The following is a 17,673-nucleotide window of genomic DNA, read 5'->3' on the forward strand; positions in this document are numbered from 1 at the left end:
TTCATTACTTAACTAATTGGTTATTTAACTGGGAAGCAGAAGCTTGGAAGGTGCTTGTAATTTATTTATATGTATACTGTAGTATCTACATATGGAAATGAGTAAAACATGAAAAAACTCAGATATAATGGCCAGTAATTTGAACAAAATTTGAACCAGGTTCCTCCTGTATACAAGTATACTACTACACCACTAAGCTCAGTCTTATGAGGTGACTGATGGCAGGCATATTTACCTACTTAACAGGCTGGTACAAAACACAAATTCAGTGTTCAAATACCTGGACTAACTGGAGAAGATTCCTGTGGAATGGATGTGAAAGATCCTGGCTGGATTACTGAGTTACCAAGACTTCTGTTAGGGAGAGAATTTGCCTCTAGCCTTGAATCAGGTGGTTGTGATTGTGGCGGCGGTGGTGGTGGTGGCGGCGGTGGCGGTGGTGGCTGTGGCAGTGCTGCTGCTTTCTTCTTCCCAGATGCTGCAGCCATGTTTGTTGGCCATCCAACTGGTGTGTTTTGACCTGTTCCATGAGCAGAGAATATGCTACCTGGTATAGGAGGAGACACAACAGGATAATTAAGACCCCATGGATTCAAGGGAGGTGGAGGCCCACTGGGTTGAGGATACATGAGTGGAGGCCTAAGCGGGTAAAATGATGGATTTGATGGGTGATGTGGGTAATAGTACACCTGACAAGGGTATATACTGGGAGCTAGGTAAGGAGGTATAGGATGCTGAGGACCTGGTGGAAATTGCAGAGCGGGAGGAAGTAATCCAGGGGCAGTTCCTCCATATGGTCCTAGGAGAGATGGCAGTCGAATATAAGGTTCTCCTTGATATTGGCGAGGAAAAAATTCAGGAGCTAGAGGGTTCAGAACATAAGTCTTCTTCAGTTCCACACCATCCAGCTGGCTGCGTAAATAGGACCATGTGATGCCAAACAAGCTTTTGTTTTGGTTGCAGATCTGAATGAACCTCTCCCACACCTTCCTAACAAAACAGAAACATGACAATAAAAGTTAAAGAAAGAAATATAAAAGTAGAACACATTTTAGCATGTAAACTTGTTGCTATTCCTACTTTCTTTTGGGTTTCTTACTGGTGCTCCATACCTTATGAAAAATACCTTCAGATAAGCCAATCTCCTTTTCCATTCATCAGTCATTCATCGTCTATGGTTTGCTTGACTGTCGTGACTCCTTTCGGGGTTTTCTTGCGAAAGTACCACAGTGGTTTCGCCTTGCCTTCCGTGGCCAGTCTTTACCCACCAGACTGGAAGAGGAGATTCGGACAAACATCCATGCCTTGAGTGGGACTCGAACCCACGGTCGCAGCGGCCAGGCACACGAGGACCATGCCTCTGACTGCGTGGCCACTGCGCCGGCCTTTTTCCATTGCCACAAGAATAAATTTATGTATTTATTCATGGCCTACTCGGTGGTCTAGCGGTAACGTCCTTGCCACTGGACCCAAGGTTTGTGGGTCCATACCCAGCCGAGTTCAATGGATTTTTAAGGATGATAAAAATCCATAGAATAACTTCCTTCTGAGGGGAAGTAAAGCCAGCGGTCTCATGTCGCAGATTTATAGTATGTAAAAGAACCTTACGAGCATGAAGGAAATGTTTCATAAGCAAAATTCATGTTTCTCACCCATGTCTCTTCTGATTTGCTACTACAAGGCTCTAGCAGACAAATCAGGATTGAGTAGAAATTGTATAGAGGCAGCAGGCTTGCCACCTGCTACAATGAGAAAGGGGCAAGAAAATCCTAGGTGACTAGGATGTGAGAAATGGCCAAAAGGCTGTAAACCACTTGCTATGATGATAATGAGTTATGGCCTATCTAGTGATGTCAGAAACTCAGACTATACAGTGCTGGATAAGAGGATAGGTAATAAATAATGAACTGAAAAGAACATGGAATGAAATAATCATGGCCTAATTTAAAGTGCTATCCTACCATTTGCTTGGAGGAACTGAGGAAAACCACCATTATCTGTTTCATAAATTTCATACATGCAACAGATATTAAATAGCAATTAAACTGAGAAGAGGATAGACGAAGTAGATAATGCTTCACTAATGACACAATATGTCACATTTAACTGAATTTTCCAAATGTCTATGAACTTTATCACTGAATCACCTGCCTCCACAAGTTTCAGGTCTGTTTACAAGTTGTAGAAAGTTTTCATCATGGGCTGACATATAACATTTCTTGAGCTCATGTTTTTGCATGCAAAATTACTCATAAAAAGTAATATAATTAGTGTCTAAAACAATTTTATTTCTGTCAGATTTAACAGATTCATTTTTGGACATTTAATTTTAACAGCCCTAAAATCAGATTCTCTCAAGAGTCTGCCAAACCACCAGATAAGACATGAGAAAATTCATACTGACCTGCACCTGCCAATAGAACAGAGAGCTACTGGGTCTCCAACAACTGCCACCAAGCTCTGAGCCCTTGTGATGGCTGTGTTTAGAAGCTTTGAGTTTGACAAGAACCCATAGTCCATCTCATCTCCACCCATTCCTGATTTTGTCCCTGAGTGACATGTGCGACGTGTTCTTACTGTACTAAGAAAAATTGCTCGGAACTGTTTTCCTGCAACATTCACAAAAAAGTGGGGTAATTTTGATTAATTTAAGTAACTAACAAATACTTTACAAACACCAACAGTACATAAATATATTAAAATTAAACTTTAATTGAAATTAAGAGAATAATAAAGCCATGAAATATTTATTTTTAATTTAAAAATTTTAAGGTGCATATATATATATATATATATATATCCACAACAGTAATTTTACCAGTTATTTTGTATGGTTATGAAATATGATCTCTTAACTCTGAAGGAGGGATATACATAGCAATTACTTGAACATAAACTGCCAAGGTAAACACCCGACCAAACAGAAAATAATTAAAGTGGGCACTAAATGGTACAACAGAAAGTGACCAACATGAACAAGAGCAAGTGGTGCACACACTCTCACACACACACATACAAATGGCATCTATTTCGCACTTAAAGTAATGAATACTTCATCCACCAACTCTGAAGCTGATGGGCTCATGACATTAGATGCACAGAAGCATCACAACTCAGCTGTTATTGTATATGTTGGTCTTTTTGAAAAAGGTGCAGGATGCAAGGACATGAGTAGGCAGCTTCAAGGCCTGGGCCTCTTTATACCTAGTAGCAACACAGCTGATGCACACATGTATTTATTATGTTTGGGCTTGTTTAATCAATGAGGTGATGATCTGAACATGTCTGGGATGAGAAAAACAAATACAGAATTTTAGTGGGAAAACTTCTGCCACTTGTAAAACTAAGATAATTGAAGGTTACATACTGTGAGGATGTAAAACAGATTCAATTAGAACACAATCAGACCCAATGGTGCAACAGTCAGTCAGTGAGATTATGTGTACATATCTCATAGTGATCCCCAGTACTGACTGCTGAGGAACCCATTAAGTGCTATTTATGGAGCATAATTATTATAGTACATTGTGGACCCCTTAAATTTAGATTTCATCATTAATATCCATTATCACTAAAGAAATCTTAAAACATTTGGTCAGTTTCTGGTACATGATAAATACTGCTAAGCAAGACATGTATATTATCAATTTTAACCTTGTACATTAAGAACCCTTTCTACAGAGATTCCTCCCATCCGCCGCTTGCGCAATTCAGAACGGATCCGGAACACCTGATCAGCGTAAGGAGTCATGATTCCAATACTCTGGTCATCCATCTTACCCCAAGCTGCTGGCCACTTCTTCCTCAGTTCACAAACCCTCTCCACCACTTCATAGACCTGGACATTTTGATCAACAAATTACAAATATTATAGAAATACCTTTAAAATATCTAACCCCCCTCAAACAAAAACCTATCTACATAACATGATAATACAGCTATACCCAAGATAGTATTGATTTGCACAAAGTTGTTTTGTTTTTACAATGCTGAAGATTTAATATCATGTTTAGCACTGACAGTGCCTCAAAGTTACAATGTTGAAAATACAAGGTATACGGATCCTTCATTTTTAAAGATTCGTCAAAATGAGGCAAGTTATGCAATTTCTTCTTCAGAAATACACAGTGCATAAGCTAATTCTTGGATTTGAGAGTTTTCAATTCTTTTTTAACTGAAAATGAAGCATGAAATGTTCATGAATTTTTAAAATTAATTTGTTCTCTTATTTCATTTCTTGATGATGTAAATGCATCACCACCTACTAAACTACATTACACCTTCCAAGAACAATTGTAACAAGAACATTTCCCCACCTATTACATTAATTATTATGGGAAAAACTGCTTCGCTATGCATCACTTCACTAAACATTTTGCGTTTATAGGACAAATCCCCTACCTTAACTGGGGTATAGCTGTACCAACCCATACTGTTCCTCTGATGAGAGACGAATTCTGAAAATGGGTCCAAAGGAAAATGAACACACAATACATTACTGATTATACAAGTATTATGCTGGAAAGGTAAATTAAAATAAAGATGAAATAGATCAGAAGGACTAATCCTTTAAGTAGAAGACAAATATAATGTTGGATAATGTCCATTGTCTGAGGTATATTTGATACAAACCTCAAGCAACAGATATGTCCAATATATAATATATATATAATGAATCAACAATTGCCACAGACCTTTAGAGTATCATATTTACTGATATTACAATTAGAATAACTTTCACCAATATATGTATGAAGCACAAAACACTGAGAACGCATTACAATGGGTCTGGAATATTAAAAGTAGTAACTGCATATTATTAAACAAAAATAAAATCAATCGATTAGATGTAAGTAACTTTACCACAAGCAAGCAAAGAAGATATTAAGCAATACTTTTAAATAAAGCTCCATTATTGCTTAACCTTTAACTCACTGCAGGGACACCTTTCCCTATATATGACATACATTCAGATTAATATTCAAGAAAGACTGAACACAATAATATTTGTGTATATACTCAACATCAAATTACTTCTTATTTATGTAGAAAGGATGTAATTTTATTCCTAAACAATTAATTAATTTTCTTCTGAGCAACAATATTAAATAATATTCCTTACTTTCTTGCCAGCCATCTTTTTAATGGACCTAACTGACTAGACTGTAAGGTTCTACCTGATGACAACCAGAGCCAATTGTGAAATGTGTTTTTAAACATTTTTAAATATTTAATTAACAAAAGAAAATATCCAAGAATATTCATCATTTTAATGGCATGTTCATCACAAACCTTTAGATAATTCTTCACATCTTCAGGTTTCCTTTTTATTATCAAATGTTCAGGTTTCAAGCATTTAAATTCTGATATTCTCATCAACTTAAAAAAAGAATTTACTTTGTGTAATAGCAGATCAGACATTCCTAACCTCTGAATTATTATAGAAGGCTGTGGAGTTAAGGTCCTGCACATCTTCACCTCGGGTAGTGAAGAAAGTTAGGGGGTAGAACTTCTCATGTTGTGGCTGCTTTGAACTACTGATTAGCTTCTGATCATAGAACAGCTCTGAAGTGAACTGTAATAAGAAGATATAAACAAATATTAGCAGAGAAGTAGTGGTTAACCCACTTAATAAACCTTACAGTATGCTACTCCACACCAGAAATTAACTTTTGGACTTGCTTTTCTTATTTATAGATGGCATAAGGGTTATCAGTGACAAGGTATTCACCCTTCAAACTAAAATGAAATATCCACCTCAGCTGTGAACAAAATGTTTGTGATCGCAAAATGTGATCAATGACCTTGTTCATACAACTTCAACAAGATGCATGTGATATGGGTATATTTTTCAAGTACTACAAAATGGCACGGTGATGCATCATGTATGGAACACCACCATCTCCTGATGTCACCTCAGATCATTCCCGGGGCTCAACAACACATCATGAACAACAGCTTCTATCTGTGGCTTGTGGTTGTACTTACCAGATGTAGTTTAGCAAAAGACCTTACTTCTGGAGGATACCTAACATGACAGACTTGACAAAAATTACACTGCACTGTCAACTTCAAATTTTCCCAAACATCAAGGACACATTTCCTGCCACCTATGAGAAGATTGCACTGCTTGCAGTTGCCATTAAAGCTTCAAATCTTACACTACATTCTCACTTTTCCAGTCATCTCAATGATTTTAACTAAATTAGTTTACAACCTCTATTGTAAAACATTTGATAAGCAGTAAAGATAACTACAGTGAAACCTCTATCCATCGTTCCCGGAACTATCGTTTTCCCGGATGCATCGTCCGTTTTGTTCGGTCCCGAATACATCCCATATAAAATAATGTTACATTTTCCCGCTTCTATCGTTCCTCGAACTATCGTTTTATCGCATCGATCGTTCAAAAATCTTAGTCCCGGCCCACAATTTTCCCGCAATAATCGTTTCTGAGAATTTAAAATGCTGGGTTTTGAGATAAATTATTACCGAAAGACGCACAATGTTTTTGGAATACGCAGTAGCGGTAACCTGTTATGTCGCCCAACCAGCACAGATTCTTTTGGAATGAGGGGTCAGCGGTGCAGGGGTGATAGTTGGAGTGAATGGCGGTGCCCATTGTCAGAAATTTTACGATTTTAATTTGGGTGCACTCATATTTCGTTCCAGCGATGCCAGATGGCATGTGCAGTGTGAATTTCTTCACAAATGCTTTTATTATAAGTACAAAGGAAAGGCTGGCGGCACGTTTCATTCTTCTGGTTCATCTTGTTTCCAGCGGTTCAGGGTCTTCTACAGCTACGTTTCGTTGAGTTCGGCAGTAGTAGTATTTCCATTCTTCCTGTTATTGTCCGCAAAGGGGGTTGGAGTGGTGAGGAAGAAGAAGACGACAAATGCGAGCCCGAAGCTTTGCCGAGTTTTGCCGAAGCGCACGCTGCATTGGCGAAAGTGAAGTCGTTCTTTTATGCGCTTAATATTAGTGAACGTGCCGAGGAAAACATTTTGAACGTGGAAAGTGCTCTGTTTGGTCTAAAACGTAAAGTTTCGACAAACCAGTTGTCCATTAAAGACTTTTTTGGTAAAAAGAAGTAACTTTGAAAGAGAAACATTGTTTTTTTTAAAATTTTTAATGCTTTCCCGCATCTATCGTTTTCCCGCATTCATCGTTTTTATTTCCCACCCCCGCCGAAAACGATGCATCGAGGATTCACTGTAATCGTATTACCAGTGCCAGAATAAAGGAAAATCTAAAAATTACAACCAAATTCATGATTGGTGCTCTATGGCCTATATTTTATATTATATGTAATTTATCAAAATTAGCACTTCAGTGTCTTCACATCCAAACTGAAAACTCATATTTTTACATTTTTCAAATCAATACACCTCACTGATGAGGACTTTCTGAAAACAAATTTTTTGTTTCCTTTTAATTGTAGCCTTTTACCATGGCACTGGAAATATGAGAATATAAAACTATTATTTGCCCCTCAATATCTTACGTAACTGATACCCTTTGGTTACAAAACTCACTTGTATGATAGCTTCATGTGCCCTATAGTTCTCACACAGCAAGATTTTACATGGGAATGTTGTGGGATAATGATCATACAGCCGCTCCAAAAGAGAGACATGCAGATTGCGCTCTTTTGCAAACTGAGAGAATAACTCAGGGGACAGCTGCAACATAAGAAAATCACACCACGTAATCAATGAAGCACATATAACAACACATTATTTACTGTCAGCAGCAGTTTTGTAATGTAGTCATCTGATCAGTGTTGGTAAGAAAAGAAACACAATATATTTTCTCCATTTCTACCATTTTCAGTTACGCTAATTTAACTTCATGGTTGAAAGTGGAAGCTAGACAGCTGCAACAAAGTAGGAAATCAATTATTTAATGCCTTCAGCAATTTTCCAATTACAAAACACTAGTTTTTCTCTGATAACAGTACTTTTTCTAGTCGCCACTAACCTGCATGTGGTCTCCTGCCAAAACAATTCTTGTATCCTCATTTGCTAAAGCAAGTGGCATGATAGCTTCACATTCCATTGCTTGAGCTGCTTCATCTAATAAGATGTGGCTAAAGTGCCCTGTAAGAAACCATGTGCCTGCTAGAAATAAATCTGCAGTACAGAAACATCAAACTTCTCAGATACTTTAAGTTTCTGTGAGTTAATATTCTGATGAGTCTTATATGAAAATGAAAACTAAACAGTGTAGAAATAATTAACAAGTGCACAGCTGTGTGAAATATAACTATTTGGTGAATAAAATATGTGTTCCCCTTCATTTATTTTAGAATATAGTTTAAATGTAGGCAATAAAGATACTTTGCTTTACATATCATCTTATTCCACAATAGCAAATGTTCCCCTTTCTCGTATACATGTTGATTTTCCCCACTACAACACTTCCAATTATTTATCAGTAACAAAATGCAAAAGTTCAATAAAATATGACCTATAATTCAAGTTAGATACTCAGAAGACAGACACACAGAGACTAAATTTCCATCTTCTTTGCAACACATGCAGACCTAAGAAACAATGGGGTCACAAACTGGAACCAGAATGTAATATAGTTAGATCTTAAAAGCTAACAAACAGTTTACAACTTAATAAAGTATATATAAAATGCATTATACAGACCTTTCTGTAAACCAAGTGTTGAGAGATACATTGAGATGCTAAGAGTCACAACTATCACACGATGCTTCAAAACATCTTCCAATGTTGGAACTCTGAATGTTCTCACACCTCCATTCATCTCAATTAGACAGTACTGAAGAGAAAACAATAATCACAAATTTAAAACAAGAAATAATTCTAGCACTAAGTAACAGAGGACTTGATAAGTGCTCTTTGTGAGTTAATTGCAATATTTCTTAGAATTTTACAAATTATAAACTTTCTCTTTTCTAAAGATTTGCAATTTAAAAATACACAAAAACTAATCATGTATTTACAATGACAAAATAACATATCTAAAAATGTTATTTTATTTACCACCACTCTACACATTTTTAAATCTTAATGACATGGATATTATGCACAGACAGTAGTTCTCTGTTTTCTTTCACTGATACAAAAGACACTGCTTTTATACAGAAACAAATTTAAGTTTCCCTCATTTTATGAACAAATTTCCCAAATAGAAAAATAAAATGTATGTGAAATACACATTAATATATTTACCTTCTGAACAACCTGATTGACCGTTGCAACCCAGCGCTTATGATAATATATTCTAAGTGGACGTGCCTCTTCATGGCCTGCTTCAACATAAGGATGAAGATAATCTTTGATATAAAGATCAGCAGCACTGAAAAGTGAAGTAAATCACAATCAAAATTATTATAAAACAAATCATATCGTTTACTGGCATAGCAGAATATTTCAGCACTTGCTATGCTGTTACAGTATTAAGAAAACTATTTCAATCAACCAAATTTTCTAGCTACACAAATCCAAAATATTTTTCAACTTATATTTACAGTTGTGCACCTCACTAACCTTAAAATCTGTACAGCAAGTTTAAAAAACATGAGTCTCACCTGTTTGAATGTGTGCATACTAGGACTCGAGTATCAGGCTGGAGTAAAAGTTGCTTAATAGCTTGAGCCAATGTATATGTTTTACCAGTACCAAATGGCCCTAGAGAAAAAGTAAAGGCATTACATCAGAACTAACAGAAACAGCAGTATATCTGGAATGAACTGAAATTACACTGTTCAAAACTTAGCCTTAAAGCACAACAACAGCATATAACAAACCAGCTTCAACTATTTGTTCTGAGAACATTTAAGAGACAATTCTACACCAGTATTTTGCATCTAAAATTACACCATGTGAAAACATACGGTAACAGTGGTATGCCCACTGTTTATTCATTTAAAGCAAGAAAATAAAACAAATAACAAATTGTAATTATTTAGAATATTTCTGTCTTCTGGGTTGTTGCACTGTGTAGTCTGGTCGATGTTAACCAACGTTTCAGAGGTCATACTGCCTCCGTCATCAGGGCGATGAAACGTTGGTTAACTTCGACCACACTAAACAACACAACAACCCAGAAGACAGAAATCTTCATACTCACCGCTGTGAAAACCTCAAATCTTACATGTAATTATTTACTTTTCTGTCTTTACAAGAACAGCATCGAAGTCAACATTACTTGAAATATGTTCTACCACTTTGTCCATTGCACACGCAGTATAATTTAAAAATGACAATCACTATATAAACTCCATGTCCAAGAATATGCAGAGAAGAATACAATTATGAATCCATTTTCATGTACTTATTTTAATTCAACATAAATGAAAGCTGAAACTTCCAAAATGTTTATACAGTGTGCATCCCAAGTAGTATAAACGGACATAGACAAAGACATTTGTCCAGCACTGCTCAGTTTTACTGATCACATATCTAGTTTTGTTTCTCTGTTCATGTAATATAGAAGCCTAACACATTATTCTAAATAGATATTAACAATAAAACTGATTCTATACCATACAGATTGAAAAAATAATCTAATTACCTATGATAAGAATAGGTGGCAAGGGACAGTTGACAGGAGTTGTGATGGCAACTACTGCTTCTTTTTGTTTCAAATTCAGTCTACTGTCCAGAATGTCACTCCACTGCCTATACAAGAGTACACAAAACCATGTTATCAATGAGAAAACTCTGAAAGTGCATTAGAAAAATTGTTTTATGTCTAGTAGTAAAAACAGCACATAGACAACAAACTGACCTATTATTAAAAAATTCCTGTTTTAGTGAAATATAATAATCAAATTTTTCTTCTTCTTCAAACATAATTTGCTTTCTACACAGGTACACATATTACAAACCTATAAAAAACCCTATACATTAAAGTTAAAAACTTTGGTTTCACTGATTTTCACTCTTTAAAAGTTCTTCCAGTGTTAGTTTATGAAGAAATATGACATTTATGTACATTAGTCAATAACAATGATAAGACTTTGCAGTGCATTATCAGAGCATGCAAACACAAAAAAGGCAGTTCATGTTTTTGCAAAGTAAAAATAAATGCCACATAATACTATGTGTGCGCGCATTATAAAATTAATTTTTCTGAGATTTTCAGGTACAAGTAAACACTTGCTGTAAGTTTTTTGTATCCCTTACTGTCAACATGAACCCTCCAAATGCACTGCAGTACATGGATATTTTATGTACTTCAGAAGCATAACATTTAAAATCCATGAAAGTAGTAGAAAAGGCTACATCTTAAACAAGAACCAACTGACAACAAAGCTACAAACACTAGCAATACAGTGACCTTCAGAAGACTACACAGAATATATTAAAAACAGACACACTCATTTCTCTATTGCTGACTTCAGCTGTCTTACCTCTGAGGTGTCCATGGTATGCTTGGCTCAAGGTACGTGTCAGGGAATATGACACGGAAGTCAGCAATCTTATCAATGGCATAATGCCATTCACAATATGGTATCCTGTTTAACTGGAACTGTACTTCAGCTATAAAGTCTGTATCTGGCTTCATTTTGAGAGAGTGCACTGTTGTAGCTGACAATCGGAGGTAGATCATGTTTTTCCCCTTGTCTTCAATCAGAGCTTCATAAACTACACGTTTCTGTTTGCTTAAATCATCATCAATTTCTACGGAACTCTGTGACGATCGTTGCTGGGTTTTGGCCACACCTTCATTTTGTAACAGAAATGTTACATATTTTCAGAAATAGAGAAAAACACAACATACCCCATTCCAATGAGATAAAGGTTAACAAACACACTCTTTTACTGCAAGATTTATGTAAACAAAAATAATAAAAAAAACAGAATATTTTACTGACTTCTACTGTACAAATTGTGGACTTCAACACACATTAAAACATCAGTTTATTATTCAATTCTTTGTGAGTGTCTATCTTTTCCTAAATACCTGCAAATCTTCAAGAAAAGAAAACACCTAAATATAGATGCAAACATTTAATTTCTCTTATCCATCTACAAAGTTCAAGATAAACTCTCATTAACCATACCAGATTCTTGTTTTGATGGAGTACATGCTGCAGTTATCAGCACCGTTGTACAGTTATTTAGTATGAGACGGCCAGCTGAAGTATCCTCTGACACATCTTTTCCAAGGTTCATAAGTGCAAATAATTCTCCTGAATGAGCATATTTTGCAGTGCTAGTCGCTACACCACTTGGAGCAAGAAGGTAGCAATTTGCTAAACGTAACTTGGCTGTTAGATTGTATCTAGCCACCTATAAACATAACAGTAAAAACTGATTCTGTCCTATGAAAACATTAATAACAATTATGGATGATCTGATATAAATAAATAAACCACATGGATAAACTCACTTTAATCATTCGGTATCAATTTAAAATATTTGTGGGAAACCTTGGACTATAACAATTCAAAAGTTTAAGATCAATCTATACTGTGAACAGCAAATACCTCTTAGAAGGGAATAAGAACAATAATATTTTGAATGTTGTTCTCTGCTAGAAGAGGGCTGCAATGTTCCATAAAATGACCAAAAAACATACATATTAAAAATAATGTTCAATCTTCAAGTATTTCAAATTGGAACACTTAGAAAGATGACAATTTTTTTTAAAATCATGCAGTGCAAATCTCATTCTCCGAACCAACATTCCTAATGAAATATTCCATATACAGAAGAAAACTGTATCCTATTTTCAATATATATCCAGCTTTATATCAAAGCATAGACAAGTGTCAGTACAAATTTTACCTGTGCAAAAGAAAATTATATTACACAACTCTGCATCTGTTAATATTCTAAGAATGTATAAAAAGTCAATATAGTCAGATCCAGAAATTAAATTCAGTGGCAGAAATTAAATTCAGTGGCAGAAAAACTTAAAATACACTAACCTGTTCATATCTTGCCATCTCTTCAACAGAAAGCAGTTCATGAATGCGGGCGCGGTAATTATTCCGAGTAAGTTTCTTCTCTGTAACGGTTGACTGTGTAAGAGTAAATGTATCTCCACGAGGACTTGGATATGCATTCAACAGATCTCTTTCATGTTCACTATCTTTTGCAATGGCTGCTGGAGTAGGCACCATTGGAGTAACCGGAGAGGAGAACGCTACAATTTCTGCATTTGTTATATCCCACCGTTCAGCAGTTGAGAGAACCAGCTCTTTGCGAATCTCTCTCATTCGATCAACATCTGTTACAGGTACAACATCTACACACAGATGTCGCACCAGTACTGGTTCTCCACCAAAATCAAACACTACTGATTGCCGAAATGTCCCATAAATGTCTGTAGCAAATGAAACTTTCACCTTGTGTTCTAAAACTGGAGCACTTTCAGATTCCATTGGGTTTCTTTGTTCCAGAGCCCTAACATTTGGTACACTCCATTCCTGATCATTACTTGGTTTCCATTCCGAAACAATTTTCTGTGATGGATCTCCACTTGACACATACCTGTAAGAAGGCAAATTTCTAGAGATCTGTTCAAAACAGTTAATTCATACATCTTGTTTCTTCTTAACCTGTACTGAAAGGTGAAATGGCAAAATAAATCTATGGAAGCACCTAAAATTCAATGAGTCACTTTCAATAACCAAGAATATTCAAGAAAGAACATACTACCAAAATTATACATTTACGAACTTATCATCACCCTGATGACAAAGGCAGCAATAACCTCTGAAACATCAGGAAAAATCTACCAGACTACAAGGTGCAAAACCCCAGAAAACAGTCAATATCATATTTCTTGCCACAAGAACCTGAAATCTCACCTTTATTCAAATGTTGCTTGTTCATTAAGGATTCACTATTAATATTTGTGTACATGATACTAATGTAACAGCTGTGACTGACATCTCATATATTCAGCAAAATTACCTTAGGAAGAAGTGGTTTCGATGAGTATCCTGTAGGAGGGCTACTGCTCGCAGCAACCTACATGTCTGTAGAGTAAAGAGCCATTCACGGTGACTCACTTTTGATGATACTGTGGTTACAAGATCACCACTGCAAAATTCATCTACGCCATCTAACTTCTCTCTCATCACCTTCTCTGGACTTGGAGCTTGGACCCACCTAGACAAAAATGCAGCCCAAGTGACATTAAAAAAAGTAACTTGTGGCATAAAAGACTCTTCCATACACGAAGGAATATAACTTTGAAAGTATAAAAACATGTCCATACACAAAAAATATTATTATACTCCTGTTTATTCATACAAAATAATGGAAAATGTGAAAAATGCCACAAACTGAAAACAGAGTTCTGTTTTGAAGACTATAAAAGAAAATTAAAGTGTCAGAGCTACTAAAATTAAATACAAGTAGAACTTTGGTTCAAAAAGATAATAGCCAGTTAAACAATGATATAATCCTGCAACAACTCTGGCCTATTCTTGTAAGGAAGTGATAAGCATACTTAGCCCCAAAAATCATAATGTGACTTTCTCCTATAAATAAGAGTATTCAAACAATTTAAACTTTGGTGCTGTTTTAGAGAATCAGGTATTATAAATTCCCACTCCTCATCTTTTGTTTAGTACAAGATCATAGCACACCTTCTGAATTGAACACAGTAAATACTTTAAAAGTTCTGAATACACACACAAACAATTAGAAATAATTACTTCTTTCACCTTTCTAGAAGTTGTTCTGTATAAGATTTCCCATACAGTTCCTTTTCACATGCTCGCTGCAATTTCATCCGTCTGTACTCAAACCGCTCTCTCCATTCAGCCAATTCTTCAGTCCCATGTGCTTCAACACACTGAGCACCATACCGGCAAGAACCTCCACCATCTGCCCAGCTCTCACACAATGAATAGGCATTTGATGTGAGTCCACGAGGAGGAGGGCGCCACTTCCAATCCCTTCCCTCGTCAGACATGATGATTGTTTGGTGACTCACTGACTGGCAATGGACGCGCAGCTCCGAACGATCAGAGAATGTAAGACAGCAATAGCTGCACATAGGTTCATTCCCACTCTCGAGATCAGACACTAATGAACGCTTTCCACCACAGTCACCATTTTCACAAACTTCACTTGCACTGATTACTGTTACTGAAAATATTTAACACAGGATTCGAACATTAAAAATCATCTATAACTTGAGATACTGAATATCAGCAAAAATGTACAAAGCATGACTCCCTTCAATGGATCTCTCAAGACATTGCTGTCATCCTTAAAGATTCAAAAACCATTATAAATAACTTGTCAGAACTACAAGTTTAATTTCAAGTAAGGATCTGCATTCATATTCTTACGGCCAGCTCTCTTGCAAATGGAACTATTAATTTCTGAACCTTTCAGATGAAACAGAAGTTCCTCCCTTCAAGTCACGCTCACTAAAATATGGATTGCTGGTAGAACTGACAAACCTACAGCCTAAACATTTCATAAATAAAGTTTACCCTGTTTAAAGTAATGTGCTAAATATGCTCTTCGTTGTTCTGGATGCATTCCTGATGCCCTCTTATAAAAGTTCTTAGAAAATGGTGAAAAATTCCCTTTATATATTTTCTTTCAGTTCTTCAGTTGTGCAAGGTCTTCACAGATAAAAGTCACACTAGATTAAGACCAGAGAGCATGCCAGCAACAAACACTCTCCTCCAAAGCATTCCTGGATGCCTTTGCTATAGGAACAGTAGCAGAGACTTTTTGAAAGAATGCATACTGATGCTCTTCACCTGCTGACTACTCAAAAAGTGGGTGGCAACACCACAGTATCTGTTTCAGGTACTTTTAAGAATTATCTGTGTCCTTGAACAAAATGGTCCCATTCATTCAGCCTGAATTCACACCACTCAAAACAATTTTGGAAACATGCAGGGGAACCTCCTGTATTAGTCTCAGATTGTGAATCTACATTATCTGTCATTCTGAGAATTTACCTCTCCATGTTCATGAAACCAAGCAATGTCAGAAAGGGAAATTTGATGAGGGTTAATTTCAAACCATAACAGACTAAAGGATCCAATTACAAAAAATTGACTGTCACTGGGATCATATGGTTGCTAACATAAACAGAAGCTGAATTGAGTGACAAACAAAGAAGTAAAGTACATCAGAATGGTTTGGATGAAGACCTAATTCTTCCTCTCTTCAAAATTCCTTTACAATAAAACTGTTTATATGGTTACATATGATGTTATACTAAATAATCAGTTACACAGTCACGGAATACTTACCATCACCAATCTGTTGTTGGAAATTATTTTGACGTATGATATCTTCAGAATCCACAACACTGACCAACTCCACAGGATGCTTCCTCCTCACATGTATCACATTATTAACAGTATTCTCTCCAGCAGATTCACAATCATTTGACTCATCAATAAGTTCAACTGGATGCTTTCGCTGCCTTCGAGACCTCTCTGGCAGACCAATACCTGTCCATGACTCTAGTCTTGAATCGAGCGCCAGCAATTCTTCATCCAGTCTTTGCTGTGGAGTCATGTTTCTATGATTTGAACTAGTCTTTTGGCCATTTGCCATTTGAAGTACAATTCTTAAGCGTTCCAGCATTTTTAAAGCTTCAGGCTGATTTGTTGCTCCACCACCAGAAGCCAACCACTCTCTGGCAGCTGCCTCAGCTTCCGCAAACCGATGCAAGGAAAACAAAGAATGTACAAGGCGCCTTCGTGCTCTTGCTCCACTGTTGCTACCACAGTCAACATCTGCTAGAAGTTTGATAACACGACGGCAGTCTGACACAACTACCTCGTGTCTGCCAAGTTCCAGACAGCACTCTGAACGCCCCAACAAAAATCCAACAACCCTCTCCTTAGGTGTACCATTGTTCAAGACAGGGCCCAATAGCTGGTCAAACAGTTCTGCAGCACGACCCCATTCTCTGCGGCGCAGTAATTCATGGGCTCGTGCTTCTGTGTCATTCATGACTATGCCGAATTAAATCAACTGGAAGCCGCTCAATAAATCCCTACGATATTCAACCTAAAATATGAAACAAAATATAATCTAAGTTTACAATACAGACCAAATACAGACAATATCTACGTACTAAATAATGTCAAGCACAACAATTGACATACTATATACTGTTTCACAAAACAACAATTTATATGGTTACAACTTTAACGCGATAATTACAAGTTTTCTATGCTCCTCCTCCTAACCCCTGCCGCCGCCATCTTGCTTATACAACTTTGTACAGATATAACAAGATATTTGCATCAGTAGAATGGCGATCCCACTCTGTACGTTAGATATATATGTTTCATGCAAAATGACATTCACGATGGAAGAAATAAAATATAAACACGAAATAAGATCTCTATGAATCATGCAAGTCGCTACTAATTTCAAGTATGTGATTAATACGAAACATCAACCAAAAAGAGATAGTTGGCCAATGTGGTAATTCAGGCACATACGCCAGAGGGAAAAATGCATTACAAATCTTAACATTTTTCGTTTCAGGGCAGTATTATCAATATACCAACAAAATGACAATCGTACGAATGTCACATCTCAGTGCCATATAGCATGTAAAGTTTGACACCGTAGTGATCACAGATAATTAACAAAGGGAAAGCCGTAGTTGTCTTAAAACTGTCCCAATAATTCTAATAAAAACCACATGAATATATTCAGTTTAGGACCCGACTGAATTGATGC

General features: G+C 36.4%; 1 protein-coding gene across 1 annotated transcript in view; it reads right to left on the reverse strand.

The window, feature by feature from the left end:
- Positions 1-17,393, reverse strand: part of Helz (Helicase with zinc finger) — a 29,792-nt gene extending 12,399 nt beyond the window's left edge. The window contains exons 1-17 of the mRNA XM_022071042.2: positions 17,146-17,393; positions 16,221-16,989; positions 14,664-15,090; positions 13,906-14,103; positions 12,915-13,479; positions 12,045-12,273; positions 11,391-11,703; positions 10,550-10,656; positions 9,564-9,663; positions 9,205-9,331; positions 8,659-8,791; positions 7,982-8,100; positions 7,537-7,683; positions 5,429-5,575; positions 3,655-3,838; positions 2,405-2,609; positions 281-990 (exon numbers count right to left, since the gene is read on the reverse strand). Coding sequence (XP_021926734.2) covers positions 281-990; positions 2,405-2,609; positions 3,655-3,838; positions 5,429-5,575; positions 7,537-7,683; positions 7,982-8,100; positions 8,659-8,791; positions 9,205-9,331; positions 9,564-9,663; positions 10,550-10,656; positions 11,391-11,703; positions 12,045-12,273; positions 12,915-13,479; positions 13,906-14,103; positions 14,664-15,090; positions 16,221-16,932 — 4,423 coding nt within the window. The 5' untranslated portion in view covers positions 16,933-16,989; positions 17,146-17,393. The remainder of the gene's footprint in view (positions 1-280; positions 991-2,404; positions 2,610-3,654; positions 3,839-5,428; positions 5,576-7,536; positions 7,684-7,981; positions 8,101-8,658; positions 8,792-9,204; positions 9,332-9,563; positions 9,664-10,549; positions 10,657-11,390; positions 11,704-12,044; positions 12,274-12,914; positions 13,480-13,905; positions 14,104-14,663; positions 15,091-16,220; positions 16,990-17,145) is intronic.
- Positions 17,394-17,673: the final 280 nt, after the last annotated feature.

This window comes from Zootermopsis nevadensis, unplaced genomic scaffold, assembly GCF_977971745.1.
Source record: "Zootermopsis nevadensis isolate Lab colony 2312 unplaced genomic scaffold, Znev_1.0 Znev_ptg000017l, whole genome shotgun sequence".
Lineage (NCBI taxonomy): Eukaryota > Metazoa > Arthropoda > Insecta > Blattodea > Termopsidae > Zootermopsis > Zootermopsis nevadensis.